This window comes from Mauremys reevesii, linkage group 3 (assembly GCF_016161935.1).
Source record: "Mauremys reevesii isolate NIE-2019 linkage group 3, ASM1616193v1, whole genome shotgun sequence".
NCBI classification, from domain to species: Eukaryota; Metazoa; Chordata; order Testudines; family Geoemydidae; genus Mauremys; species Mauremys reevesii.
Genome location: NC_052625.1, coordinates 99,163,377 through 99,191,247, shown reverse-complemented (window position 1 = coordinate 99,191,247; position 27,871 = coordinate 99,163,377). Strand labels below are relative to the sequence as shown.

At 43.8% G+C, this 27,871-nt stretch overlaps 2 protein-coding genes and 1 long non-coding RNA gene across 3 annotated transcripts in view; 1 reads left to right on the top strand and 2 right to left on the bottom strand.

The window, feature by feature from the left end:
* Positions 1-237: 237 nt before the first annotated feature.
* LOC120400619 lies at positions 238-26,125 on the top strand. Its single transcript, XR_005595928.1, has 4 exons — positions 238-321; positions 7,897-8,087; positions 19,672-19,731; positions 25,860-26,125. It is a non-coding gene; the product is annotated as an uncharacterized LOC120400619 (long non-coding RNA).
* Positions 12,487-27,657, bottom strand: ZC3H12D (zinc finger CCCH-type containing 12D). The gene is made up of 5 exons (XM_039529409.1): positions 27,330-27,657; positions 20,740-20,879; positions 19,277-19,511; positions 16,665-16,771; positions 12,487-15,949 (listed from the first exon to the last, which is right to left on the bottom strand). Exons 1-5 carry the CDS (start codon positions 27,629-27,631, stop codon positions 14,877-14,879), a joined length of 1,857 nt encoding a protein of 618 aa, XP_039385343.1. The 5' UTR covers positions 27,632-27,657; the 3' UTR covers positions 12,487-14,876.
* PPIL4 (peptidylprolyl isomerase like 4) overlaps positions 27,645-27,871 on the bottom strand; it is a 30,824-nt gene continuing 30,597 nt past the window's right edge. The window contains exon 13 of the mRNA XM_039529412.1: positions 27,645-27,770. Coding sequence (XP_039385346.1) covers positions 27,726-27,770 — 45 coding nt within the window. The 3' untranslated portion in view covers positions 27,645-27,725. The remainder of the gene's footprint in view (positions 27,771-27,871) is intronic.

Sequence of the window (27,871 nt, the reverse complement as noted above, 5' to 3'; positions counted from 1 at the left end):
AGTCTAGGAGGTGCTTTGCACAATGGTTTCTGTAATGTGACTTCTGGTGGCTTATGGCCTGGTGTGATGGGATGTTGGCCCCACACAGATGTTGAAAAGGTTAACCTCAGCAGGGAGCAGAGGAGATGAGTCCTCCAAGCGGCCCAGAGAGGCTGCAAGGAGCAGCCAATCTGGGACCAGTAGAATCACATTAAAGGAGCTGTAGGGCAGAGCTGAGGTCAGTTGCTGCTGGGAGGTCAAGGAGCCAAGACAGTTCCACAGGACTGTCTCAGCCTGCTAGAGAGACAATGGACAGAGCAGTTGTTTGCAGGGACTGACATGGTGAGGACCTGAGCTAAAGGTGAAGGTGGTGCTGGAGCCCCTGGGAAGTGTCCCAGGGAAACATACTGAGCAATTGGAGGGGATGCAGCACGTGATTGCCGGCTACAGGGTCCCTGGGCTGGGACCTGGCGTAGTGGGAGGGCCTGGGTCTCCCCCCTCCTCAACACTTGCCACTGGGGAAGTGGCATGATTATTAGACTGAGACACTAACCCCAGGAAATGGGGAACACAGATGGTGACACAGCCAGAGGGCTGAGTCAAAACGAGGGCACTGCAGTTCCTGCGGCTGCGGGAGAGACTACAGGCAGTCAGATGCAATGATGGTTTTCATGCCACTATGGCCTCAAGTTAATCCCCAGTGTGACCAGGAGGTGGTGGTGAGTGATGGTGAGTGAAAGCCTGTTTCTACCATGACCAATTTCTGCTCATAAACAAATTCATGAGACTGCTCTCCACTGAAACTAATTGCCAGCATTTATTTTTCAATATGAGCCTAGTTCTGCTGGGTTTCAGTCAATGCTTTGGAAGTGTATGTCACTGAGCAACCATCTTGCAGAAGGATAGCATTGAATCCAAATTAACTCGCATTGCTTGAGATCTTAGGCTCTTTGGTAATTTCAAAATGTTTCATTATATGTTCTTCTGTGTCCACTTTACCAACAAGAAGGCTTTTGGGAATTAATCATCCCTCTGCCTTTTTGTACTGTCTAGAAGCAGCACTTAATGCGATTAACTGGGGATGAATTTGCAAAGAGATGTTAGTATGCCCATGCATCTTGTTTTGAGGTTTTTCTATTTGTGCAAACATCTCTGCCTTTTTGAGCGACAAGGTGGGTGAGGTAATGTCTTTTATTGGCCCAACTTCCAATAGTGAGAGAGAGAGAGAGAGAGAAGCTTTTAAGCTTACACAGAGCTCTTCTTTGGGTCTCAAGGACCTGAAGAAGACTGGATGGGCTCTTGAAGTCCCTGTGATTGGTGTGGCAAATTCCTGCAATATGCAGGACAAACCTAGGATCTCATTGTATTGAAAATGCAAATACTTATGTAATATCATAGAATTGTATGTCACTTGTCTAGAAGACTGACTAACATAAACCTTGGGAAGTGTTGAGTTTCAAAGGAGACTAATTTTTTTTTTTAAGCAATGGGCTAAGAAAAGAATGAACTGTTAGTTGAGTAGGTTTCCTAGGAAATATTTGGGATGAGGGGAATGCAAATGCCCACCTCCTGACTTCATCTTTTGAAGCTTTGCTATTGGGAAAGGGAGCTTTGTCTACAAATGGCCTGTTCCCTGGATCAAAAGGCCCAAATGGTATAAAGGAGTGACTCTAAGACTCATGGGGATTCTTGTTCTGAGCAAAAAAAGTTATGAGCTTGTAACCACAAGAATACCCCTGTGTGGGGTTTGAAGGCTTTACGACCTACCATAGCCCTTGCTGGAATTGGGGGTGAACTCTACTACACTTATTAGCATGTCTGTAAGTTATTATTGGTTTTAATGTGTTTTTCTCTTTAATGCTTTCACCTAAGAATAAAAGTGCTTGCTTAGAAAGAGCTTGTGTGATAACTTATACCTGTGGCCAATTACAGCTGCTCATAGCCTTTGAAGAGTAAGCAAAGCACAGCCACACGGCCTGTTTACATGGTTTGCCTTGCTGGGGAATAATACAGTGTGGGCAGGGAACTGCACAGCCTAGAAAATCCACAGCTGCTTGGCAATAATTACCTTGGCCAGATGGTTCCAGAGCTAGATGTATGTTAGTTCCTCCACTGCCCCAACATCATCTCCTAGTCTCCAGTCTCACTGCCTGTCCAGTACAGCTTGGTGCTCCCTCTTTCCCAGGGAGATTTCATAATCTTTGGCTTGATCTGAGGGCACACCAATCTGGAGTTCTAAACTTTTTGCCCTTAACTTTTTCAATATTACTTCCCCATTGAGGCAGGAGATACCAGGTACTAGCTGAGAGATATCTTGAGTGTCTGAGATCAGTTTGGGGAGGAACAGAGCCATAGTTTGAGCCCTAGGCATGTGCCAAAAAAAAAGAGAGAGAAAGAGAAATGGGTGAACAGTGGATTTGAGGGGGCTGTATCTGAGAAATTCTGAGATGAATTTGGACCACCAACCATATCCCAGATGAGATACAGCAATTTTTAAGACAAACCAAGTAACCATGTGGATTTTAGGGCCCTTAGACTAGTTGACCTTCAAGTAGAAGGCAATGCTCAACCTTAACTTTAGTGGAGATGGTGCACTGTTATTATAGACAAGGTGGTATTTTTCAGCTCCATGAACTGGAACAAAAATTAGTAGCAGTTTGGTTGAGATGTCAATTAAACCATTTGGTGCTTATCATTCTTTGGCATGGCTTGTATCAAAGCATCTTGAAGGGAATGTTGCTGCTACTAGGCAAACTTCAGTTCAGGCTTTCAGAATGACGTTACAGCAGTTTTTATGGAGGGAGTGCTGAAAGCTGTTGAACAAAACTGTAAACCCTGTATATGTTGGAAACCACTTCAAGCCTGGCGGTGCTGCCGCATCCCCACAGCACCCCTAGTTCTAGCACCCCTGGGCTTTCAGAACCTCTTTGCCTCAAACATCCTGACCAATTTCTCTTGATTACTAGTCTACCCAGCCGCCAAGTGGACCTGAAACACCACAAGAACAGGCTTTTTGTGTGCTATTGGCAGTTTTGCTTCTAGTCTTTGTCTGAATGAGGCAGTGAATTTGTGAAGTGTACACACATTTAACTGATTTTTCTGGATTACCAAATATTTGGCTGGAATTTTGGGGCAAAAGCGTGGGGTGATTATTTTTTCAAAAGTAAAATACCTTGTACCCTCTCAGACATGAAGTAGGGATCCTAGTGAACCAGAAATCTCATGTCTTGTGCTTGCTGAAATTTATTTCAATAATCTTCGGAGCAGCAAATCTTTTCTGCTGTAAGTTTTGTGCTACCACAGTGATACCTGGTGGTGAATTGAGTTCATTACACTTGTTAATATCCCCTTTGACTGAAATCCTATCCATACCCTTTATACAAACCAGACTAGTAGATATTTCCAATTTCTGTATTATTCTTATGTGAAAAGAACATTAGAAATATAATACCCCTGCTTTGTATAACAATGTTAAAATAAAAATCAGAACACCCAAAAACCAAAGCACAGACCCTAAAAAATCAAATAATAAAATAACAAATCCTATTCCATAATGAATACCCAGTATCTGTATTCCCTCTAGTCCAGTAGTTCTCAAAGGCTGGTGTTAGACTTGCTGGGGCACAGGGTTCCAGCCCTGGGCGGCGGGGCTCAGGTTACAGGCCCCATGCCTGGGACTGAAACCCTGGGGCTTTGGCTTCAGCCCCCCTTCCCGGGGTGGTGGGACTTGGGCAGGCTCAGGCTTCAATCCCCCATCCTGGGCTCATGTAGTAATTTTTGTTGTCAGAAGGGGGTCATAGTGCAATGAAGTTTGAGAACCCCTGCTGGTCTCTTCCTAACATGATTTTCTGTTGGGATAAAGTATCATCAACATGAGAAATATTGGGTAGTATTTATAAATTTCTGCCAGCAACTCTGCATATTTTGGCAATAACAAATCATATTTTCTATGTTCCCTTCCCCATTGCAATTTCTCCAGCACTGCTTGTGTGGCAGTAATTTAATGGACCGCAGCTTTGAGTTTCCATCAAGTTTCAGGCTGTGGTAGCATTTCTGGAGCGCATTTTATCATTCACATTCTTCCATTTTGATGACAAATGATTTTCCTCCACTTCTTGTAAGTTATTTTGTTAATTTCATTGTCTATGTAAGATTGATACTGTTCCTGTCTATTTTTAACCCTTTTCTATTGAGAATCCAGGAATCAGGTTTTCTGTCAATTACTCCAGCAGTTGGTTTTGTTTTGGGGTGGTTGGGTTTTTTTTGTTTTTGTTTTGTTTTGTTTTTTGTTTCTTGGTTTTTGTTCTCCTTGTGGCAAAATAGATTTAAAAAAAAAACCTGGAAAGAGGCAATAACAGAATCCCTTCCTGCGTCTTACATTATTCAGTGCAATAAATTGTCCATTCTCAGAGGTTACTTTAATGTTTTGTCATTTTATACTAAGCTACTTTCCAAATTATTTAAATCCTTTAGAGCACAAACATTAAGCTCAGTACCTAGAGTAGCAATGGACTGGTAGTTTGGCCCCTTTTGCTGTATGTTGTACAAACACAGATAGATACATGGCTAATCTTCTTCTTTGTGAATCCTACTTTGCTCAAGGATCTGTTTTGGCAGTGAGTTCCAGAAGTTAGCTATACATCATAGAGAATGAAAATATATATATATATATATATATATTGAATGATATATATATCTAATGAAAGACTAATATATAGTCTTTCATTAGTTCTAAAGCTGTGCATTTTTTTCTTCATTTCATTGGGTACCATCTTACTCTTGTATGTGAGAACTTCCATACAGGGCCAGCTTTAGGCCAATTCCCCCGAATCGGGCCTCGCGCCTAAGAGGGCCCCGTGCCCAGTGTGAATCTCTTCCCTGGCTAGAGGCGCCTTTTGAATTTTTACTCACCTGGCGGCACTCTGGGTCTTCAGCAGCACATCGGCGGTGGGTCCTTCGCTTGCTCTGGGTCTTCAGCAGCACTTTGGCGGCGGGTTCTTCAGTGCCTCCGAAGACCTGGAGCGAGTGAAGGACCCGCCACTGAAGTGCTGCCGAAGACTCGGAGCACCGCCCAGTGAGTACAAGCCCCACGTGTTTTTTTGTTTTTTTTTACTTTTTTCTTTTTTTTTTTCTTTTTGTCATCCCTGCCGGGTCCCCATCGAAACTGTTCGAATTGGGCTCCGCACTTCCTAAAGCCGGCCCTGCTTCCATATACCTGCATTGACTCTGCCCATGCAATTCATTATTTACTGTGTGTGTGTTTCAGATTTTATACTGCTGCCCATCACTGTAGTATCTGAGCACCTTCTACCTATAATTAATTGCAATAGTGTCTCTGGCTCTTCTTCCCTTTTTTGGAGGATAAAAACTCTGCTAGGGCTAGGGTTTTGGTTTGAAGAGAGGAGTTAAGCTAAGGTCAGCTATGATTATAAAATTTCCTGTTGGCTGCTGGTGGAAGCTTGAGGTGTTAAAACAGGTATAAGTGTGCACAGAGAGTGAGGCAAATTTATACTCAGGTTTACCTGTGGTGGCCAGATCCATGGGACTTTTCATAAAACATACCTTAGCTTAGGGAAAGTAGCTTGAAGGAGACTGAGAGAATAGATCAGACTTTGAGCATGCCAGGTCTCTGACAGGAAAAAGATATCAACCTCAAGAATAGTACTATAAGTCCTTATAAAGTTAGAGCTCTGTACAAAAATAAATATTCTGATGAATGGTATAGTTCAGAGAGGTGTGTACTAGCAGGGACTTCTCATTAATGAATCAGATGTTAAGTAGAGCTTAAGTGCTTAGATGACACAATGGGGTTGGGGTAGGACTGATGTGTTGGTCTTGATCAGGATGAAACTGTCACTGTGTCCTGAGAAGCGAGTAGTGGCCAACTAATGATTGAGGGGAAGCAATGACAGGCCAGGTTGCTGAAGAGAGAAGAGATTGAACAAAATATGGGTGATCTGGGATTGATGAGCGAGAGAGGTGGAAGGACAGGACAGGCCTTGGAGCTGAGAGGAGAATGCAAAGTAGGGGACACAGGAAGATAAGGTGGCCAAGAGTGTAGTAATGATAGGAATGTGTGAAGTTAAGAGGGTAGGGGAATGCAAGTGCTGTTCATGGGTGGGAAGTAGCAGGTGGATTAATTACTCTCTTCACAGCTCCTCTTTTTCTGGCCCACATTCTGTATTTTTATTCCACATTACTCTCTCAGAAATCACTTCAAAGATATTCAGCTGTTTTCTTGAGAAGGCAATTAAGGGATTTTATTTAAAACCTTGTGTTGCAAAGTCAGCAAATGAATGTTTTGCAAGGGAATTTTCCTTTTGCCTGCAACAAAAAGAGCAGTTTGTTCAGTACAGCAATTCTGATTCATAGCATGTAAAAGACCCAGCTGATTTATTGTCATAGCTGATACCCTAGGAAGTGTTTTAGTAACATTAGCCACTCAGATGGCCCTGCGATAATTTTGCTCTGCAATTACGTAGCACTTTTCATCCAAGAATCTTACTCAAGTAAGCCTGTATCTGTGAGGTAGATGTTACACCCATTTTACACATGAGCAAACCTAGGCACAGAAAGGTGGTGACCTACCCAAGGTCACATAGTGAACTAGTAGTTGAGCTAGGAAGGAAACCCAGGAGTTCTGTCTGGCAGCTCAAGAGTTTAGTTAATGCAAAAAGGTGATGAGCAACTTAAATAGAATGTAATCATGGGCCGATGTTCTCATTTTATAGAGAACACAAGTCACGTGTGCTATGTAAGACTGGAGTCTGTTTTTGAAAGGCTTTCACCAAGACTGATTTTGTTCCTTTTTATTTGCGGTGATATTCTAATGATCTAAGACAGGGGTCGGCAACCTTTCAGAAGTGGTGTGCCGAGTCTTCATTTATTTATTAATTAATTTTATTTATTTATTAATTTAAGGTTTCGCGTGCCAGTAATACATTTTAATGTTTTTAGAAAGTCTCTTTCTATAAGTCTATAATATATAACTAAACTATTGTTGTATGTAAAGTAAATAAGGTTTCTAAAATGTTTAAGAAGCTTCATTTAAAATTAAATTAAAATGCAGATCTCTCCGGACTGGTGGCCAGGCCCCGGGCAGTGTGAGTACCACTGAAAATCAGCTCGCGTGCCGCCTTCGGCACCCATGCCATAGGTTGCCTACCCCTGCTCTAAGACTCTAAGTGGAATTTAATGTTTGTTTGTATTCTCCTAGGAACAAGAGAATTGGTAGGCAAGAAGGAAGCCATGACACCCATTTTGTGCTGTTTAAATGTTTATGATAAGTTAAAATACTTCCTTGTAAACTCTGTGTCAGGTTGCATGTAAAGGGTAGTTTGAACGTTAACAGAATCTCTTAAATTGTGTTTACAGAACATTCTATGTTAAATGCAAAACCAGAGTGAGATTATCTGTTATTTATAGACTTCCCTATGGCATTCACTGCGGTGTTACCTGAGCACCCCACAATATTAATGGACTTATCCTCAACACCCATGGGAGGTATGAGAACTGTGACTTCCCTACCCCCATTTTATACTTGGGAAACTTAGGCACAGATATTATGACTTCCCACAGTCATATAGGAAATCTCTGATAGAGCTAGAAATAGAACCCAGATCTCCTGAGTCAAAACCAAGTGCCTGAATTGTACCCATTCTCCCCTTTACTCTGTCCTGTGATCTCCTTCCTGCATGGGTGGTTTGTGCTTATTGCTTTGTAATGAGATATTTTATTTTTTGTCCAATTTCCCCTCCATGCTGTAACTGAGGGGCCTCCCTGGCTTCTGAAACAAGAGGCGGAACTCATGGAAACTTTACAGATCGCTTGTTTTTATCATGTAAATCAAGTTGATATGTCAGTTATCTTTACAATGTATTAGTTGATTTAAGAAAATATGTATCTCCTTCCTTCTAGAGATGGTTGGTACAACTTTCTGCTGTGGAATCATACAGCAATAACCATGGGAGCTTTGAAGGTGAAACCTCTGGCAGCAAGGGGAGGTTCCCAGAAGTGGGTGTGACCTGGCCACAGGAGCAGCTCTGCAGAAGAGGAAGGCCTGTCCCTCCCCAGCCTGGATGGGACTAGCAACTGGAGCCCAATGCATGGTAGGAGCCCCTAGCTTGTGCACCCCCAGCCCTATAGAATCATAGAATATCAGGGTTGGAAGGGACCTCAGGAGGTCATGTAGTCCAACCCCCCTGCTCAAAGCAGGTCCAATTCCCAACTGAATAACCCTAAGTGGCCCCCCTTAAGGATTGAACTCACAACCCTGGGTTTAGCAGGCTAATGCTCAAACCACTGAGCTATCCCTGCCCCTCTCTGACTCCAGGCCCAGTATTAGGGGGTTAAAGGGCCTTGGGCTGACTGGGGGTGGGGAACCACGGTGTCCCCTGGACTACTGGGCCCTAGACAGTCAACCACCTAAAAGTGATGATCACCCCATACCATGCCACCCTCACTTCTGCACTGCTGGTGGCAACAGTACTGCTTTCAGAGCTGGGGTTCAAGGCCAGCAGCCACTGCTCTCCAGCCATCCAGCTCCGAAGGCAGCACCGCTGCCAGCAGCAGCACTGAAGTGAGGGTGGCAACACCATGACCCTGCACGACTTTCTTTTGGATTGGGACCCTACAGTTACAACACCATGAAATTTCAGGTTTAAGTATCTAAAATCATGAAATTTACCATTTTGTTAAAATCCTATGACTGTAAATTGACCAAAATGGGCCATGAATTTGATAAGGCCCTAATAATTAAATTAAGGTGTTTTCCAACTCCTAATTAAACTAATACCAAATCTATTTGAAAACATTAAAGAGCTGCTGATGCCTTAAAAAAAAATCTATTTAGAGGCAATTCTCAACAGTAACCCACAGTTACCACAAGATTGTTCCAGTTATTACATTTCCTATTTTAAAAAAATAGGGTTACTTCAAATGTAGTAATATGCTCACCTGGTTTTCTGTAATGTATATTGGTTTGCTGTCTATCATAGTTTGTTCCATCTGAATATGTGGAAGGTGGTATCTATTGGTTCTGTATAACAATACCAGATATACAGCAGTTTTGATGCCAAATAATGTTTGGCACCCCAATATTGATGCATTCAGAAGGCAGCATTAATGTAAATAATTGATTTTAAGAAGTTATCTCTTTTCTAATCAGTTTGAGTACTGTTAATTCAAATCAGCAGTACATGGCAGGTGTAGTTTTAGAGCAGCTAAAGGTGGCTGGAGAACCCTAATTTTTGTTGTAGCAACAATACAGAAAGCGTATTCCATAGTTTTGTTTTAGCTTCTAATCTTTGTATTCCTTTTCGTAAATTTATTCCTATAGATAACATTTCGGTTCTTATAAAATACTAGTCTATATATTTTATTTTGTGGGAAGTTTGTAAGCCAAGCCATTCTGAAGACATGAAAAGTCAAAAAACACTAGGAAAGTTTTTTCTGAAAGTTAACAAAAATAAAACTCCACAAATTTAAACTCCTTTTCTTTTTTCCTCCTTTTCCCTCCTCTCACCCCCCTCCCCCCGAGTTTCCCAGGAAAAAATCTGTTCTTGGATGAGATGTAGCATATGAAATTTCAAGGGCACTGACTAATTTTGTGGAGAGGTTTTGGGAACCTAGCTTCAGCTTTAACCCTGGAGCCATTACTTCATTAACCCTGGAGCCATTAAATATCCCTGAAATGTGTTTTTAATTCAGCTGTGTATCCACCCACGTGACTACTTGTGATATCTAGGGAGATAATGTGACAATTACGTAAAGTTTCCATGTTGTCTCAGAACTTATGAACCAAACTTATTTCCTTGGAAGGTTATTGTTGAATCTCTTACCCTTTAGCTTCACTAAAGGCAAAGCCCCCTTACCTTAGCTTCCCTAAAGGCAGAGACTCAAAAATAACTTCCAAGGAAATGTTTCCTTTCCTTTGGAAATCCTGACTTCACTGTAGCTTTAGACCAGGGATCAGCAATGTTTGGCACACAGCTCACCAGGGTAAGCTCCCTGGCGGGCTGGGCCGATTTGTTTACCTGCAGAGTCCGCAGGTTCAGCCGATTGCAGCTCCCACTGGCCTCAGTTCGCCACTCCAGGCCACTGGGGGCTGCGAGAAACCTCAGTCAGCACATCCCTTGGCCAGGGCCGCTTCCTGCAGCCCCCAGTGGCCTGGAATGGTGAACCACGACCAGTGGGAGCCACGATCAGCTGAACCTGCAGACTCTGCAGGTAAACAAACCGGCCCAGCCCTCCAGGTTGCTTACCCTGGTGAGCCACATGCCGAAGATTGCCGATCCCTGCTTTAGACAGTAGAGTGACCAGATGTCCCGATTTTATAGGGACAGTCCTGATATCTGGGGCTTTGTCTTATATAGTAGCCTTACCTCCTACCCCCGTCCTGATTTTTCACACATGCTGTCTGGTCGCCCATTTAGACAGGGCTATTTCTCACAGCTGTGATCACTGTTTAGTAAGTGGGGAATTTTCCTCCAGTGCTCTGGAACATCATTTAAAAGGCTCTGGTCTAGGTAAGAAGGATGTCAATTTGTAGTTTTCCCTATTGATGTGGGCTGGCCATGGAATTAATCTTGACACAATAGAAACCAGAACTTACTGCTGCCACTTCCAGAAAATGTTCTTGCCTAGACCTTTACTAAATAATTATGTAAATTGACCCTCCTCTTCTGAACAAAAGAGAGAGTGGGACTCCAGTGTGAGCAAATATGTGGTGAGCAGCTGTCCTCCACCTTCTCTTGGCCTGAACTCAAAGCCAGGTGTGGCTGTTTTCTTTCAGACAATATGCACATGGCTTTTAGAGTGGCTTAACACTCAGAACAGCAATGGGAGTGGTGGGTGCTCAGCACCTGTGAAAATCCTGCCTGACTTGTGTTTGTGAGAGACTGATCACCAGCCTGCTGACATGCTTTACTGATCTGATCTCTCAGAAAAACATTTCTCCCCCCAAAAGGAGAGAGGTATAGTATGAATATTCTGTCTGGGAGTGCTACTGTAGCATAATGTCAAGGAAATACATGTTTATAGAGGCAGAAGGGAAGTAGCATTAGACTGAATCTTGTGGGGGGAAAGGCAGTTGGAATCAAGATTCTCAAGTTTCTGAAAAGCAACAATTGGTGAATAATTGACCCCTGCTGATATTTTAAGGATTTGAGAAGTTTTGGGAGTTTGTGAGGCCCCTGCCCCTGTTTTGCAGTGAGGCCATCTATGTGATTAGACAGCACCACCTATGGTGAAGGGGCAAGTTATGGATTTTTTTAAGATTCTCCATTTAAAACCACCCTTGCATGTAACACATTTCATCTACAGCTTTACCATTATATACATCATTGAATGAGGAATTAAGTTTATTTTATATTCCTAACTGAAATGGATAAGGGCATCAAAAACTCCAATAGTGCTCACTGATATAGTAAAGCAAAGTGCATTAAGGTTGCTGCTATACACTGTTCTCCAGTAATCAATTACATTACGGATGTTACAGGAAATAAAAATACCAGATAAGAAACTCCTCTCACAGGCTGAATTACTTCCTGGTTCTTTGTGGTGCAATCAGGCAGGCTTCAGTTGCGCACACAGGCACCTTTTGTGGTACTCTATCTTCAAAACTATAAAGTTAAACTGAGTTTGCATGAGTAGAAGGAAAACCACTTTATCTGCCCCAGTTAAGGTTTGGCAGCATAATAAATTAATGCAAATATGCCTGCTGAATCTACATAAAACAACATGAAAATTGTTTTTTAAATCACCATTGCTAAACTGCCCCCAATATAAATAGTTAAATCCCTTTAATTTAATCCTCTTTTTAAATAAACAAAAGTAATTTCCATGTGGTGGGGGAAACCAGGTTAGACTCTTCCCATCTTCTTTCACTTAACAGTACATCTAGTTGGGGAGGGCCTTGATGAGGGCAGTGACTGCCACATCCACAGCACCAACCCCCCCATCTCCCTCATTGCAAGGAAGCTTCTCTAATGATGCACCAAAAGGACTCTCAATTCACATGCAGCCATGAGGACAGGTCAGAGCCAGGATGCTGGTTCTCCCTCCCTCCAAGAGTACACACAATGCCAAAGCTAATGGCATAGCAGGAGATTTACAAAGGCATGAGTGGGAGTTAGTTAAGCACTCAACTTTCATTCGTCTTTGAAAATCTCCCCTAAAAGAGGCAGCATCAACATGAGTTCTATTCGCTCTCGGTGCATAATGCACAATGCTAGCAGCAATGGGAGTGAAGAGTTCTGATCTGGTAACATTTTACATCCTCCTCTCAAAGAGGCTGAGCATTATGGAGGATGAGGCAGTGGAAAGATCAGGCTACACTGGCTCTTTTGTGCAGGTGGTAGATGTGGTGTTCAGAGAGAATGCTGGGCTGTGGACCATATTACTCTTGAAGAAAATACCCCAAAAAGAAGCAATGGATAAAGAGATCCTCTACCTTACCTGCAGAGATTAGATGTGGACAGGTACATGTAGGACAGTGTGGCAGGAGTGAGAGAGAGTGTGTGTATTAAATTGAACAGCTCAGATGTACAAATATTTTTTTCTAAAGCACAATGTCATCCATATAATGAAGAACATTTAATATATGTTACAGTATTAGTGTGTCACAGTGGTGACATACTTAAACTTTGGAAAAATTCCAAAAAGGGTCAACTTTAAGATTCTATGTTCTAGATAATTAAATGACACAGAGCACAGGCTAGCAGCTTTACAGCTTACCAAAATCAAACATGTCCCAAAGGAACACAGTTTAAACATTTGCATCCATAAATCTGCTATACAACTGGGACCATAGTGGGTAACTAAAGGTCAGTTTAACTCAGTTAAGTTTGTTTTGTTTTTCATATAAGAAATATAGCTTCTCTTCTCATTATCATCATCCTTGTGTTTGTCCAGAAAAAAACAAATTCACATGAGTTCAGGGTTTAAGTCAAAGATAAACCCACTAAATGGAGTTGAACTGCACTTAAGTGCTGAACATGTATCATCATCAGCTTCAGCTGTCTCTACCATGGTCTGTAGGAACCCTGCTAATATTTCTTAACTAACAAAACAGATTTTTAAAAGAAACCTACTTTGTATCTTGCGAAGCATAAAATGGGTCCAATCCTGCTCCCACAGAAGCCGATGGGAGTTGTTAACCATTCAGTGAGGACAGGATTGCACCCTAATGGCTGTAATTATAAAAGCAGACGTGCAATGACAAAAAGCCAATGTTATCTTATAGCTGGGATGTCAGACTAATGGAGGAAAAAGGCCACATTAAAAATGTAATGATGGTGTGTGGCCGACATCTATGAAGCAATGTACTAGATCTAAGGCAGAGCTCCTACAATGGGAAGTTTGTACAAAGCTCATCGAGAGTGTATGAGCCCTCTGAAGTAACTACACTTTTTAGGCCAAGATTTTAAAACATGACTAGTGATTTGGTGTGTTGTCTTTGGGTGCCCAACTCATTTTTGGCATGGTGAAACTGTCTCCTTTTCCAGAGCGCATAAGATAGGCTATTGCATCCTGAGACCACCCCGTTTTGGGAAGGGCTCAAATCTTGCAGTAATATATTCCTTAATTGGGCTGAACTCTCATTAGTTTCAATGGATAAGATCGTCTGTGAGTAAAAACTGCAGGATTTATCCTCTGCTGAAGTTCTGAATTTGCCAAATAGTTGATGTAAGCACACAGAAATGAGGACACTGCAGGAAGCCTGCATGCTTTTCTGCGATGGGAACAGAACCTCAGTCTTTCCATTCAGCCTTTGTCATGTCAACAAAGTAACAAAGACAATGAGAGCGGCTCTGTGTGAGACTGGGAGAAGTTTGGTCCTCATGGGAGGGAGCCCATGCTAGTGGGAGATATGCTCTGTGGCTTTCTATGGGTTGTCATCTATTTATTTATTAAAGAAAATCTGAGTTCTGAGGGGAATCCTTCTAAAAATGCAAATCTCTTCAAAGGAAGATTGTCCCACATTGTTCTCATGAGCAGGGGGCAAATGATTGCTCTGCTGATGCAATTGAGCTGTCAGGGTTAGGACATTTATGAAGCTTTGTGCAGGAAAAATCCACAGATTTGTTGCTCATATCATGTTACTTGCAATGCCACAGCACAGTGGTTTTCAATCTTTTTTATTTGAAGGCCCATGAGTATTTCAAAGGCACGTGCAGGCCCCTTTGGAAATCTTAAGACATAGTCTGCAGACTCCCAGGGGTCCGCGGACCACAAGTTGAAACCAACTCCAATAGCACCTTTGATTAAAGGCTCTTAAAGTGCTTGCAAAGCATACACTAAGCCTTGCCGCAACTGCTCTGTAAGGTGGGGCAATGCTGTTAGCAAGTAGAGAACAGGTAGGTTAACGGACCCAATTGTGACTGACCCTTCTTTGGATGGGTGGAAGGTTTGCAAAGAGTACATGTTCCTTGTGTGGTCTGCGTATAGGTCAGTCACAATTGCAGCACCTGTATGCAGCACCAGGACCTACTCCACTTCCAGGGATGGCTGGCATCTCACAGGAGATGGGGAGGGAGACGGGGCAACAGCCCCCCAACAGGAAGTAGAGTGGGCTATCTACACCAGGGGGACCCTAAGGATGGCACAGTGTTACTGTCCACTAGGGAACTCAGTGAGGATTGTGCCTCAAAGAAGAAATCGCTCTCCGAGGCACAGTCCCTCCCCAGGATCCCTCCATGGGGGGTGCAGCTCCATACCATTGCCTGCTGGGGCCAGTGGCTGCCTGCCACCATTTGAGTCTAACTGACTTGCACAAGGCTACACGGTGAGTCACTGGCAGAGCTGGAAATAACCTTGGACACCTGGCCCCAGCTGGCAAAGGCTCTTGGTTTTTGGTTTTCTTTGGGGGCACTGATGTGAGGAGAGTCTCCTCCACTTCATAAGAGCCTCTGTCTTTGAATTAGTAAAATTAAACTAGCCATATCCTTGAGATCAGGGTACAAGAACATAACTCGATCCACTTCATCGTATGGGAAGACAGAGCAGAGCACACTGCGGATGTGTGCTCGCTCTCCAGCAAGTGGCTCTGGAGCATGATTCAGGAGATACTCGCTGTGAGAAGTGGGTAAATAGCTGAAGGAGCCGGGCCCCTTGTGGGAGTCAAACAAAAATGACTGAATGGGAGGCTGATTCTGCAAATGCCTTTGGTATTGTCCATCTTCGCGTTTGCTGTAGGGAAATGGGCCATTCAGAGGAGACCTGACAGTGTGTGTGACTTGCTGTGACTCCTGCAGGCCTTGTGTGGACAGAGATCTGTCCACAGTGTATTGGATTCTCTGACTCTGCACTGCTGACATTTGCACATTGCCGCAGTGCTCAGGCTTAAAGTGAGCTGGGTGCCTGCGAAGAGGAGAAGGCAGCTTGCACTGTTGTAAGCACATGCAGTCCAAACTATGGTTGTGATGAGTTGCATATAGATTGTGACAGTGATTGTGGCTAAGATTACAGCATTGATGGGTACTGTCCGTTGCATCCTCTCTCTCAGAGGTGTCTGCCAGCCTGTTTGCGCTATATAGCTTGTCCCTGAGGGATAACGCAGATAGCTGCTTTTCCATGAGCCTTTGCTCTCTCTGTAGATCTTGCTGTAATACATTTTGTTCGGGTTCCAGCTTACACAGGGGCCTGTCTCCCCAGGCTCTAGCTGAATGCTCGGTGTAGCGCCTTTCCTGTTGCGTGGAATGGAACCAATCCGTTGCAAAGCTCTGAGTGGAGCTGCTGCCGCCGCCTGTAGCACCACTGGATTCCTGCAGCCTTTCTATGCAAGCGCCACGGGATGCAGTCCCTCCTCGGGTTGTAGCTGGGGCAGCCTTCAACTTTTCTTCCTCTGTCCCCAAGCTTCGAGACGAGGCCTTTGTTTTGGCTCGGAGCTCATCAGCCACTGACAGCTGAGCTTGATACTGTCGTTCGGGGTGGAAAAATTTGCACTTGCTGCCATATGTGCATTTTTTGCCTGAAAGAAAGCAGAACAATGAGCTGAGAGGTAGGAGTGGGGCATTAAAGTATCAGACAAATATTTAATGTATCTGGTTTAGGTACTTAGAGGGCGCCCCTCACCATAGTATTTGAGCACCTCACAGTCTTTAATGTATTTATTCTCAACACTGCTGTGAGGTAAGGGAAGTGCAATTTGCTATTACTAAGGCACCAGAGGTGCCAACTTTCCCCTTTCGCCAGGGGTGCTCGACCCCTGCTCCACCCCCGGCCCTGCCCCCACTCCACCCCTTCCCCAAGACCCTACTCCCTTCTTCCTGCCCCCTGCACTTGCTCTGCCCCCTCCTCCCCAGCGCCTCCTGCATGCTACTGAACAGCTGATTGTGGCGGGCAGGAGGCACTGGGGGGAGAACCTGATCAATGGGGCTGCTGGTGGGTGCTGAGCACCCACTATTTTTTCCCCCAGGGGTGCTTCAGCCCCAGAGCACCCATGGAGTCAGCGCCTATGAGGGATACGATTTAGTCAGAGGTCAGCGAAGTCACAGCATCTGTGACTTTACCTGACCTCCGTGACCTCGCTTCAACAGCAGGGGCGGAGTGGGGGCTGCGTGCCCTTGACCTGCAGCTTTGCCCGCAGCTGGGGTTTTCCCCCTCCCACCCCCCCCGCAGCTGCGGCAAGGAGCTCCAGAAGAAAAACAGGCCGGCATCACTGTGTCGAGTTAAAGAAAACCTACCATAAGGACAGGGCTGCCATCTGGTAAAAGGAAGCACTGGCTTTTTGCTGAGGAAATTGTAAAGAGTAGGTCCATGACGGCCTAGTGGGTCATCAGGAGGCATAAACCTGAAACCCAAAAAGAGCATTAGTCACTCAATGGACATCCCTTTGTGAAGTGCTGCATTTCACTTACATTCTACTTTGGGGTCTTTATTTTTTTAATCATTTATTGTCCACAGCTATGACAGAAAAGCCTTGTAACGTTTACAAAATCCCTATCAAAAGGAAGAGGGATGCACTAAAAATCCACTCTCTCTTGCATTTAGATCTCTGAGCTGCAACCCCACTCTTTCTGGGAGGGAAATAGTGCTCTTTAGCTGACCAGCCCCACAGGTAGAGTACTGCAAGTTCATAGAGCTCCTCCCCTTGCCACAGGTTCTAGTATCAGTGCTGGAATCTCAAGCTGTGCAGAGAGGGGGTTGGTATTATGTTGGCCAGGCAATGGCTTTGAATTTTGCAGTGTCAGGCCTCGTTTGATACTTTTGAAGCAACAGAAAATGACATGTTGGTGTCTGTCCAAACTCCCTGTGTGCACCTATTTTCAGTGTGCTCCTCCATGTTTGCAGCACAATGATCTGTGTTTGGGCACCCCAACTCTACAATATATACATATTTTAAAATAGTAGGAGTGGGCAGACTCAAATCCACCAGTGAAATCAGAGTGAAGGCTGATGCCTCATCACTCTGCCATTACGTCATCGTCCTGTGCAACACGCATGCACTGTATGTAAGAACACATGGATTTCTAAGACCTGGCACTAAGCCTTGGTTGAATACCAGACCTACCTATTCATGTTGTGATATTGTGTTATGCAAGTCCTAGAAGCATGGTGAGTTGGAGTACTAATTCCCCTGCCCTATCATCTGAATATGATGTTTTAGGAAGAGCCATCACAGCAGGAATGTCAATAACAATTAGCACTTTTATAGTCATAAACAGATTCATCCTCACAACACCCCTTGTGAAGGACTAGCTGGCTTGTGAAACGGAGGGAGAGAAGCTAACTGACCAGTTTAGGCTACAGAAGTTGTCAGAGTCTCAGAGCGAATTAGAAACTGAGCAGCTCCTGTCTCCTCATCCTTTGTTCAGAGCACTAGCCCACACATCTCTCAACAAATGCTGATTGGCCATTGCTCTTTCTGCTCTATTAATGGTCACAGTTATGTGAGATAGCAACAAATGGTTGGTGGGGGCACATGAATGAGCGTGGACATTTAATCCCCAATCTCTGTATGTAATGGAACCAGCAGCTGAGATCCTAAGAGTCTCTTAGAGATGAGCAGGTCTGTCCTCATGTGAAATTCTGCAACTGTGCTTTGCAAAAATAGCTAGACTTATTTCTTTTATTTATTTTGCAGTGAGGGTTGTGAAAATGTTCTGACAGCCTTGTGAATGAGAAAGGAAGACAAGGGAAAAGGAGAAATGTTATGTAAATGTTTGATACCCATTAGTAACAAGGGGAGTAACCTGGTTGTTAGAGAGAGAACAGATCTGACCTTTGAGTCCTATTATGCTGATAAGGGTATTAAGCAACCAAACACCATTACCTTAAATGCATTGCCAAGTATTTTAGTGCAGTTTTCAGTGGCTGAGAACTACCAGCACTCTGATCTATCAAATGTAAAATCACTTGAGCGTACCACATCTCGAGAGGCTTGTTGGCTAGGCCATCAGTGTGAATGAAAACTTGCTGTCAGTGCACATTGCCCAGCTAAATAAAGACCTGGACCAGTTGACTGAGTAACAACCTTTTCAGGGGCAGAGAAAGACTTACAAAATTGGGAATGATCTACATACCACTCAGATTCATATGGTATCTATGATGAATGCAAAACTGTCAACAGCAGGGCCACCCAGAGGATACAGGGGACCTGATGCAAAGCAATTTCGGGGGCCCCTTCCATAACAAAAAGTTGCAAAACTATAGAATACTATATTCTCATGGGGGCCCGGGGCCAATTGCCCCACTTGCCCTCCCCCCGGGCAGCCGTGGTCAGTAGCATCCTCCAATGCGCTCAGTCGTGTGGGAGACCGGGAGCTAAATGCAGATCCTGGCCTCTCTGTGCTGCAGCTAGAAGGATGATTACCATACGGGAAGATTTGAAAATGGATGGGAAAGAATTACGCACAAAGGGAGGGGACAGTTGAACTCACGCCTAGCCCAGCAAGGATATTAGACATACTGCCAAGCAGCCAAATGCCTCCCTGTTGCCAGATATCAATTTCATTGTGTATCTGTCCAAAATAAATGTTATAGTATAGGGAGACACAGGCCTATCTTCATCTCATATCTCTTATTCTCTGCATTAGCAGGGTTCTAGGAGCAACATGGGTCCTAGATCACCTTTCAGTCAACCGGATATAGACAAGTTCCTCGGGGAGTTACACAGGACCTTTGAGACCAGAGGTGGGGAAGAATATACTAAAGACAGGACACACACACCCAGCAGACTCTCTTAAAAATACACCTGCTCCCTTTTGACATCAATTAAAGTTGCATTTATGGTTGGGTTGAATTTGGCCCACAGCATTCAAGTATTTAAACCAAAGTAAAGACAATTGTCCCCTACTTGTCACTGACAAAGGAGTACATGAGTAGCCGTTGCTCGATGAACCACTTCCACTCAGGATTCTCACTCTGGAGGTCCCGGTAGTTGTCATTGGAAACAATCACCCCATCTTTCTCATGGGCCACTTTAATTATATAGCGATCGTCATAGCAGACCACCCGCCTGCCTTTCACTTTGCGGGATGGAGTGTACACGAGAATGGTTTGTTTTGCAAGCTCATCAAGAATGTGCTGATCTGAAAACAAAAACAAGAGGGAGGAAAATTAGTGATTAGCACGTACCATTTGTGTTGGAGTCCTTTAAGAATCTAACAACACCTTAAAAATAATAAGGGTTTTTAGGTACCTAAACACAGACTTAGGAGACTTAGTGAATGGTGTGAATTTTTTTTTCAGGGGCACTGAACCATTGGCATCAGCGGGAGCTGATGAGAACTCAACAAACTTCTGAATTAGGTAACTTATATAGGTGTTTAAATATGGACTCAGGAACCTAGCCTTAGAGGTCTATCTTTTTTGAACTCTTGGCCTTAAAGGACAATTAGGATGTGATCCTGAGCTGTGCTGAGCACCTACAACTCCCACCAACTGCAGCGGGAGCTAACAGTGCTCTCCAAATCATCCCCTCGTATGTGAGAACCTGCCATTGAACAAGCTTCTGTGGGAGGTAGCCAATTTACATACTCTGATACCTGAGACTGCGGATACTGAATTACAAACAGAAAATGTCTAGGTGGGTCAAAATCAGTTCTTAACAGATAACAGGCTACATGGCTTATTTCCCACTGCTGGCTCTGTAAACATTAGGGCTCTACACACAATTTCACCTATAACAGCAACTGTATTTCTTTTTGCTCTTCCAAGTGGGTCTTACTCCTTATCTAGAAGCAGCAGCACAATAGTAAGCTCAGTGTTCTTGCTCATTCATTTTTGTACACTCATTTCTTCTCTGCTCTCTGCCCCCCAGTACAGATATAGGCTTTGGCTGACATGTTTTTTATATTTTACACAGTAAGTGCCTATACTGCTAATGGCAACAGAAAATGGTTGTGGATTGATTGTTGTTTGTGTGTTGCAACTAACTGCTGCTGGAGAAATGTCACCCTCCAGTAATACAGCTGAACCATACATCATAATGCAGTTAAGCACTACCACAGATTCATTCTCCTTTAGCTCAACTGGCAGAGGTCTGTGCTTTTGAAGCAAAAGATTCTGATTTCTGTCACACATGCTACACAGACAGCAACAGCATATACGTGGCCATGGATTCATCACTGAAACACCCTGAAACGTGTGCCTTGCTGTCTGCTTCCATTATGCTGCTTTCTCTCCAGGAAAGAATTGCATCAGATTCCTCAAGTCCCGAATACCTACCCTTTACATGACATGGTAGAAGTACAGTGTTGCTCTAGTTAAGGTTAATTTATAATATATTTCAGATTATTCTTGGAATACCCTGTCTACCTGTAATGGGGCTATCAAATCGTGGTGGTTCCTTTCTCCACAATGGGACAAAGACCTTGATGTCTTTGTGGCCTCTCTCCCTGAACCAGTCCACTGCCAGCTGAATCCCCCGGCATGAGAATACTTCTTTGTTCCCATGGCTGCAACCAGAAAAGAGAGAGGGAAATAGGTTAAGATTCAGGAAGAGATTCATGCAGCTCTCGGAAGCTGAATTAGTAATACAAAGTAATCACACCATCAGCCCCAGCACCTCTTAATGATAGCCATGGAAGCCACCTTTTGAACAGAGAGCCCCAGCTGGACACCTTCAAATACACCTTCTGATGGAACAAGTGACTTTTTATTTGCACCACAACTGGGATGTTTTCAAGGACAAGTGCTCCTGCACACTAGACTTCAAGGGCAGACGTAACTGGGGAGATACTCTCCCTCTCCCCCACATTGACTATCTCAGCCTTCATGTAGAGCTGGACGTGGGATATAAAGGTTAGATTCACTTTAGTCCATGTTGGGCTGTTCTGGACTCCCCTTACTGTCTAGGCTGGTGGTCTGAACAGAAAGTGCTCATGGTGGGAGCTGAATCACAAAGCGGCAATTTTCTCCTCAGAAATAAAACTACTTAGGCCCTACTCTCTTGCTGTGCTATGTTAAGATGGCAGCCAGGGTGGCTACAGGTCACTCTTCTCCAGCTGACTCTTTGAGAGGCAGGCCTCAAACTGGGGTTTGAAGGACACATGACTGGAAATCCCCACCATCATCCCAGCAGATTGCATGTATAGGTGCTCCCTGCCAATGACTCCCCAGGAGCGGACAGGACCACCATATGGGGATGAGAAAATAGGAGACCCTGTGCCCTAGACCATCTTAATCTGGTCCAGGTTGTTGGATTTTTGCCTGTCCAGGCCAGAGGCAAAGGGAAAAACCTAGGATCTCTGTTGTAGAAAACCCAGTTATGGAAATCAGCTAAAATTCAGTATCAATCAGGATAGCCTAGGGAAATGATGTCTGAGAGAGCCCGTAAGAGGCTATAGTCTTGTTCAATTTCTTTACCCTGCCCATAAAGTTCTTGTTGTTTATAGTCAAATTTAGACAAGCCATAATGACATTGAGGAAGGTAATTTTGTTGCTCTTAACCATCTCTGCACAAGAAAATAAGTGTAGTGGTTTCAGATACAGTCATCATCACACACAGATTGAACCCTACCCCACAGTCCTGAAATGGAGAAACATACCCACACCCACGCTATCTACAGAAGCCTCATTTGTGTACTTTGAACTCTCTAGATCATATCTCCACAATCATACTAGTGCTTTCAACATTGCAGAACACACACATTAACTGTTAGTCTGTCATTATAGTTCTACGTCTGCACCCATCTATAGTGACAGAACAGAGAGGTTAGAAATGTTTATATAATTACTGTCACAGATACCAAGTACATTTATTATCTGAACTAACAAAGGCCTGGAAAGTATCATTTTATGCTGAATCATAAGTGCAGTCGTGAAATGATTAATTATCCCAAAATGATAAAATGGAATTTTATGGAATGGAATTTAGGGGAGCCACCCAGCTGCCTTTGAAGGAGCGCTGGTTACATGCCTCTAATGCCAGGAGCCTACTTCTCCATTCACTTACACCACGGTTATGGCCATGTACCGTCACTGATTTTAACAGTCACGCTGGATTTACTCCAATGCCGATGCAAAGAGAATCAGACCCCAGGAGTTTGTGTTTGGCACAGCGAGTATAGTAATAATACTTAGCCACCTTTGTAAAGTGTTTGAGGCTCTGTGGATGAAATGCTCTAAGGATTAGTATTGGATAAGCAGTGTTGTTATTACAGTGAAACAAAATAAAATAGAGTCAGACGTCAGGGCTGAACTGTCCAGAATGCCTCCCTTCACATGGCAGCTTGAATATTGCTAGACACACCTGCGCATACTAAACTAAATAACTGTTTTTTCATTTTAATAGTCTTGCAGCTGGTAGGATTCTGGCAGTTCCCTTTTCAAGTGGGCAGGGATATGTTTCAGAGTAGCAGCCGTGTTAGTCTGTATCCACAAAAAGAACAGGAGTACTTGTGGCACCTTAGAGACTAACAAATTTATTTGAGCATAAGCTTTCGTGGGCTACAGCCCACTTCTTCGGATGCATAGAATGGAACATATATTGAGGAAATACATATAAACATATAGAGAGCATGAAAAGGTGGGAGCTGTCTTACCAACTCTGAGAGGCCAATTAAGTAAGAGAAAAAAACTTTTGAAGTGATAATCAAGATAGCCCAGTATAGACAGTTTGATAAGAAGTGTGAGATCGATTCAATGTTTGTAATGGCTCAGCCATTCCCAGTCCTTATTTAAGCCCAAGTTGATTGTATCTAGTTTGCATATCAATTCCAGCTCAGCAATTTCTCACTGGAGTCTGTTTTTGAAGCTTTTCTGTTGCAAAATTGCCACCCGCAGGTCTGTCATTGAATGACCAGACAGGTTAAAGTGTTCTCCTACTGGTTTTTGAGTGTTATGATTCCTGATGTCAGATGACAGACCTCTCCTCACTTACAGACAACCCCCTAACCTGAAGCAAATACTCACCAGCAACAACACATCACTGAACAAAAACACTAACCCAGGAACCTGTCCTTGCAACAAAGCCCGATGCCAACTCTGTCCACATATCTATTCAAGTGACACCATCATAGGACCTAATCACATCAGCCACGCCATCGGGGGCTTGTTCACCTGCACATCTACCAATGTGATATATGCCATCATGTGCCAGCAATGCCCCTCTGCCATGTATATTGGCCAAACTGGACAGTCTTTACGCAAAAGAATTAATGGACATAATTGATATGCAAACTAGATACAATCAATTTAGGCTTAAATAGGGACTGAGAATGGCTGAGCCATTACAAACATTGAATCTATCTCCCCTTGTAAGTATTTTCACACTTCTTATCAAACTGTCTATACTGGGATATCTTGATTATCACTTCAAAAGTTTTTCTCTTACTTAATTGGCCTCTCAGAGTTGGTAAGACAACTCCCACCTTTTCATGCTCTCTGTATGTGTATATGTATCTCCTCCATATATGTTCCATTCTGTGCATGTGATGAAGTGGGCTGTAGCCCACGAAAGCTTATGCTCAAATAAATTTGTTAGTCTCTAAGGTGCCACAAGTACTCCTGTTCTTTTTAGGGATATGTTTGTTGTTTTAACAACCCTGCCATCAGGAGCGCTGCTGTAGATCTCCTCTCCCCAGGCAGTCTAGCTTATGGTTAATATAGTTCGTGACTCTATTAGAGACAGGGATACAAACTGTTTTTCAACCATCCTACTCAGGTTTGGGAGACAAGAGGCAAAGAAATGTTATTTTCCCCCCACCATATATAGAGATGGCTTGATTACAGTACAGTGCCCTATCCACTAGACCACACAATCTTTCTGTACTATGTACCAATGGAGTTTGTCACCAATATGCTAGGATGTCAAAGCCCCTTTTCCAGCATCACTGGGAGTGTTTTAGCTAAAAGCAACTTCAAGGGCCATCCAGTGGTCTAATTAATTTTCATAGATTCTAAGGCCAGAAGGGACTACTGGGATCATTTAGACCAGTGGTTCTCAACCTTTCCAGACTACTGTACCCCTTTCAGGAATCTGATTTGTCTTGCGTTACACCTCACTTAAAAACTACTTGCTTACAAAATCAGACATAGAAATACAAAGTGTCACAGCACACTATTACTGAAAAATTGCTTACTTTCTCATTTTAATTATAAAATAAATCAATTGAAATATAAATATTGTACTACATTTCAGTGTATAGTATTTAAAGCAGTATAAACAAGTTATTGGCTGTATGAAATTTTAGTATTGACTTTGCTAGTGCTTTTTCTGTAGCCTGTTGTAAAATTAGGCAGATACCTAGGTGAGTGGATGTATCCCTGGTTGAGAACCACTGAGTTAGACTGATCTCCTGTATAATACAAACCAAACTTCCTGAATTGAATCCCATTTGAACTAGACAATACCTTTTTAGAAACACATTCAATCTTGATTTAGAAATTGCTATTTATGGAGATTCCGCCACAGCCCTCGGTAAATTGTTCCAATGACTAATTACCCTCTAAAAAATTTGCATCTTATTTCTAGTCTGAATTTGTCTAGCTTCAACTTCCAGCCATTTCATTTTTGTTATACCACTGTTAGATTGAAGAGCCTTCAACAGCCTTTGTCATACAGTGAGGTTTGCTCTCCTGGGGAGGCTCACCTTGCTTAAGCAATCACAGGGCCAATTCTGGGATGGAGGAATAAAGGCTCCCTTTTGTTTTGCATAGGTCTTTTAAAAACGCCCCCTGCTCCCAAGTGACTCTCGAGTACTGACTATGAAATACTCAACAGACATTAATCCCAAAGCAGAAACAGACATGCTCTTCTCCACTTGGGCAACCACATTTCCAGAATGTAGCTTTTTGCCGGTTTCTTCCACGTGTTATGACTGGCCGGCTTCTTCTCTCCCCCCCCCCCCCCATCCCCAAAGTTCTTACAATAGGGAGTCCTGAGTATTTCTTTCCTGTGTTGAGAGGAGCAGCCATCCTGTTTGAGTCTGGGGTAGTCATGAAATACAGACTGTCCTGCACTAGAATGAGAAGAAAGTGAGAACCTACGGCACCCCATTACACTTCACACAGGCCACAAGGTTAAACTCCATTTATCTGCAATACAGAAAGGTTTTCCTCAAAAGAAAGCCACTCCTGCCATCTCTCTCCTTGTTCAATGTGAAACTACATTCTTGAGAAGGCAGTAACTTTCTCAGGTATTCCAACTAGTTTATACTCTTATCACAAACTTCCTGGAGATATCCCCAAAGCCTGAGTGTGATGGTTGGTTGGGAGGAGCTGTTAAGTTTTGGTCTTGTAATGGAGGCAATTAAAGAGAAGCAGGAGGAAAGAGAGCTTATTAGACATGAAAATGTGGAAATTGAAAACAACTTACAGTTCCTTTATGTGAAAGGTTTAGGAATGTCAAGGCAGGATGCCAGCCATGTAATAACCCGATAGCCTGATCTATTGCATCTCATTGTCTTGTCTTGCTGTAATTCCTTCCTCTACAGAAATACACTGGAGACTTCCTTTGAAATGTCTGGAGCATGGATGGCTTATTAGAAACCCATTTTGGGTATATGGCTGCCAAAACCATTTACTGCACCTACAGCCATCGCATCACTGGGTTTGAACATGCCCTGGCTGGTGATCGCTGAAGTAAAAGTTGATGCACACAATAGACCGTGGAGAGCTCTGAATTACAGAGCTGCAGTTTAATGCATGGAGCCCTGCAAAGAAGGATGGTCTTGTGGTTTGCAGGTGGGCCTATGCACACCTGTGTTGTAACCCAGCTGTGATAGTGACTCCTTGCATCACAATTGAGCTGATAAACACTTTGAAAATGTAATATAGTCCATATTCCTATAAACCATTAATCAAAACCAAAACACACAAGCCAGGGACGTTTTGGGGTTGTGCTTGCAAAACCAAAATGATGATTGAGGTTTTGGCAAAACCAAAAACCAAAATCCACATTTCCCTATTTTAACTGCTCTCTGCTGCTTAGATCAGTTAGACTTTTCACCGAGTCATGGTCACCTGATTTACAATTCAGACAAAATAGCAAAAACAGTACAGGAAGTAACTAATACAAGATTCAATCAACTGAAATACTGTGCTGCTGCTTATCTGGATTTATACAAATGAATCTGATTTTTAAAAAACAAGTACAGTATTACAGTAAACACTTTGGATGACCAGATAAAGTAATTAGCTTCTCCTGCCAATGCCTCAGCATATTGATTTAGATCTCCTGGATACTTGTGTGTAGAGGTAGCAAGACCTCACTTAGGAACTAAAGTGAAGAGAAGGCTGGTGAAACATATTGCTACAGACAGTAGAGATTAAGAGTTAATTTCAAAATGGTGGTCAGAGGTGATCATTGTTTTAAAAATCAGTGCTTGATACTGAGAGAGAGCAGGTCCATGATATAAGCTACAGCCCCACGAACAGAGAGATGAGATGTTGCTCACCAAGCATCTTATGTGCTTCATACATAAAGGAGAGCACAACTTCAGGCTGGATTCAAATACAAAGTTACAACAGGGCCGCCCAGAGGATTCAGGGGGCCTGGGGTCTTCGGCTTTGGCGGTAATTCGGCAGCGGGGGGGTCCTTCCGCTCTGGGACCCGCTGCCGAAGTGCCCCAAAGACCCACGGTGGGGGCCCCCCCGCCGCCGAATTACTGCTGAAGACCCGGCACTTCGGCGGCAGGTCCCGCTTTGCGGGTAATTCGGAGGCAGGGGGGTCCTTCCGCTGGGGCGGAAGGACCCCTCCCCGCCGAAGAAACTCCAGGGGCCCGGGCCCCGCGAGAGTTTTCCGGGGCCCCCGGAGCGAGTGAAGGACCCCACTCCAGGGGCCCCGAAAAACTCTCGTGGGGGCCCCTGCAGGGCCTGGAGCAAATTGCCCCACCTCTGGGCGGCCCTGAGTTACAAAGAAATGGAGACCCCTTGTATAGGTATCAAGATGGAAGGGCACGTACCTCATAGCAATGTTGCTGCCATCGATCACGATAGGTCTCAAGTGACTGGAAGAATCGCTTGCCTCCTCTTCTGGCTGCTTGGGCACGGCCGCACTGCTACATGACCCACGGGGGACAAGTTTTGGGAGAGGATGCTGGGCCTGCCTCTCCTGAGCCACAGGCCTGCTACCTACCCGAATCAACTCTTTCAGCACGTCATCCTCCAGGGCCCCTTGGCCCAGATTTTCCAGCACTTTGCAGATGTCCTGCTTGCCATACCCCAGCTTGCAGAAAAACTCCATCTTCCCCAGGTGTGCTTCCATCTGTGCAGCAGATACTTCCTCTAGGCCTGGGCTGTTACCTGTCTGCAGGATGTGAACCTGCCAGAGCCAGTCTCAGCAGGCTTCTCTGTTCCTTTTACTTAATGCTTTTGTTCGCTTGGCTGCTTTTAGCTGGCATCAGCTTTAGAGGGGGGAAAAGATTTTAAATAATACAGTTAAATGTGGTAGCCAAGGAACTTCTGTGTCTCACACACATTCAATATACAGTGCACCTGTACAAGA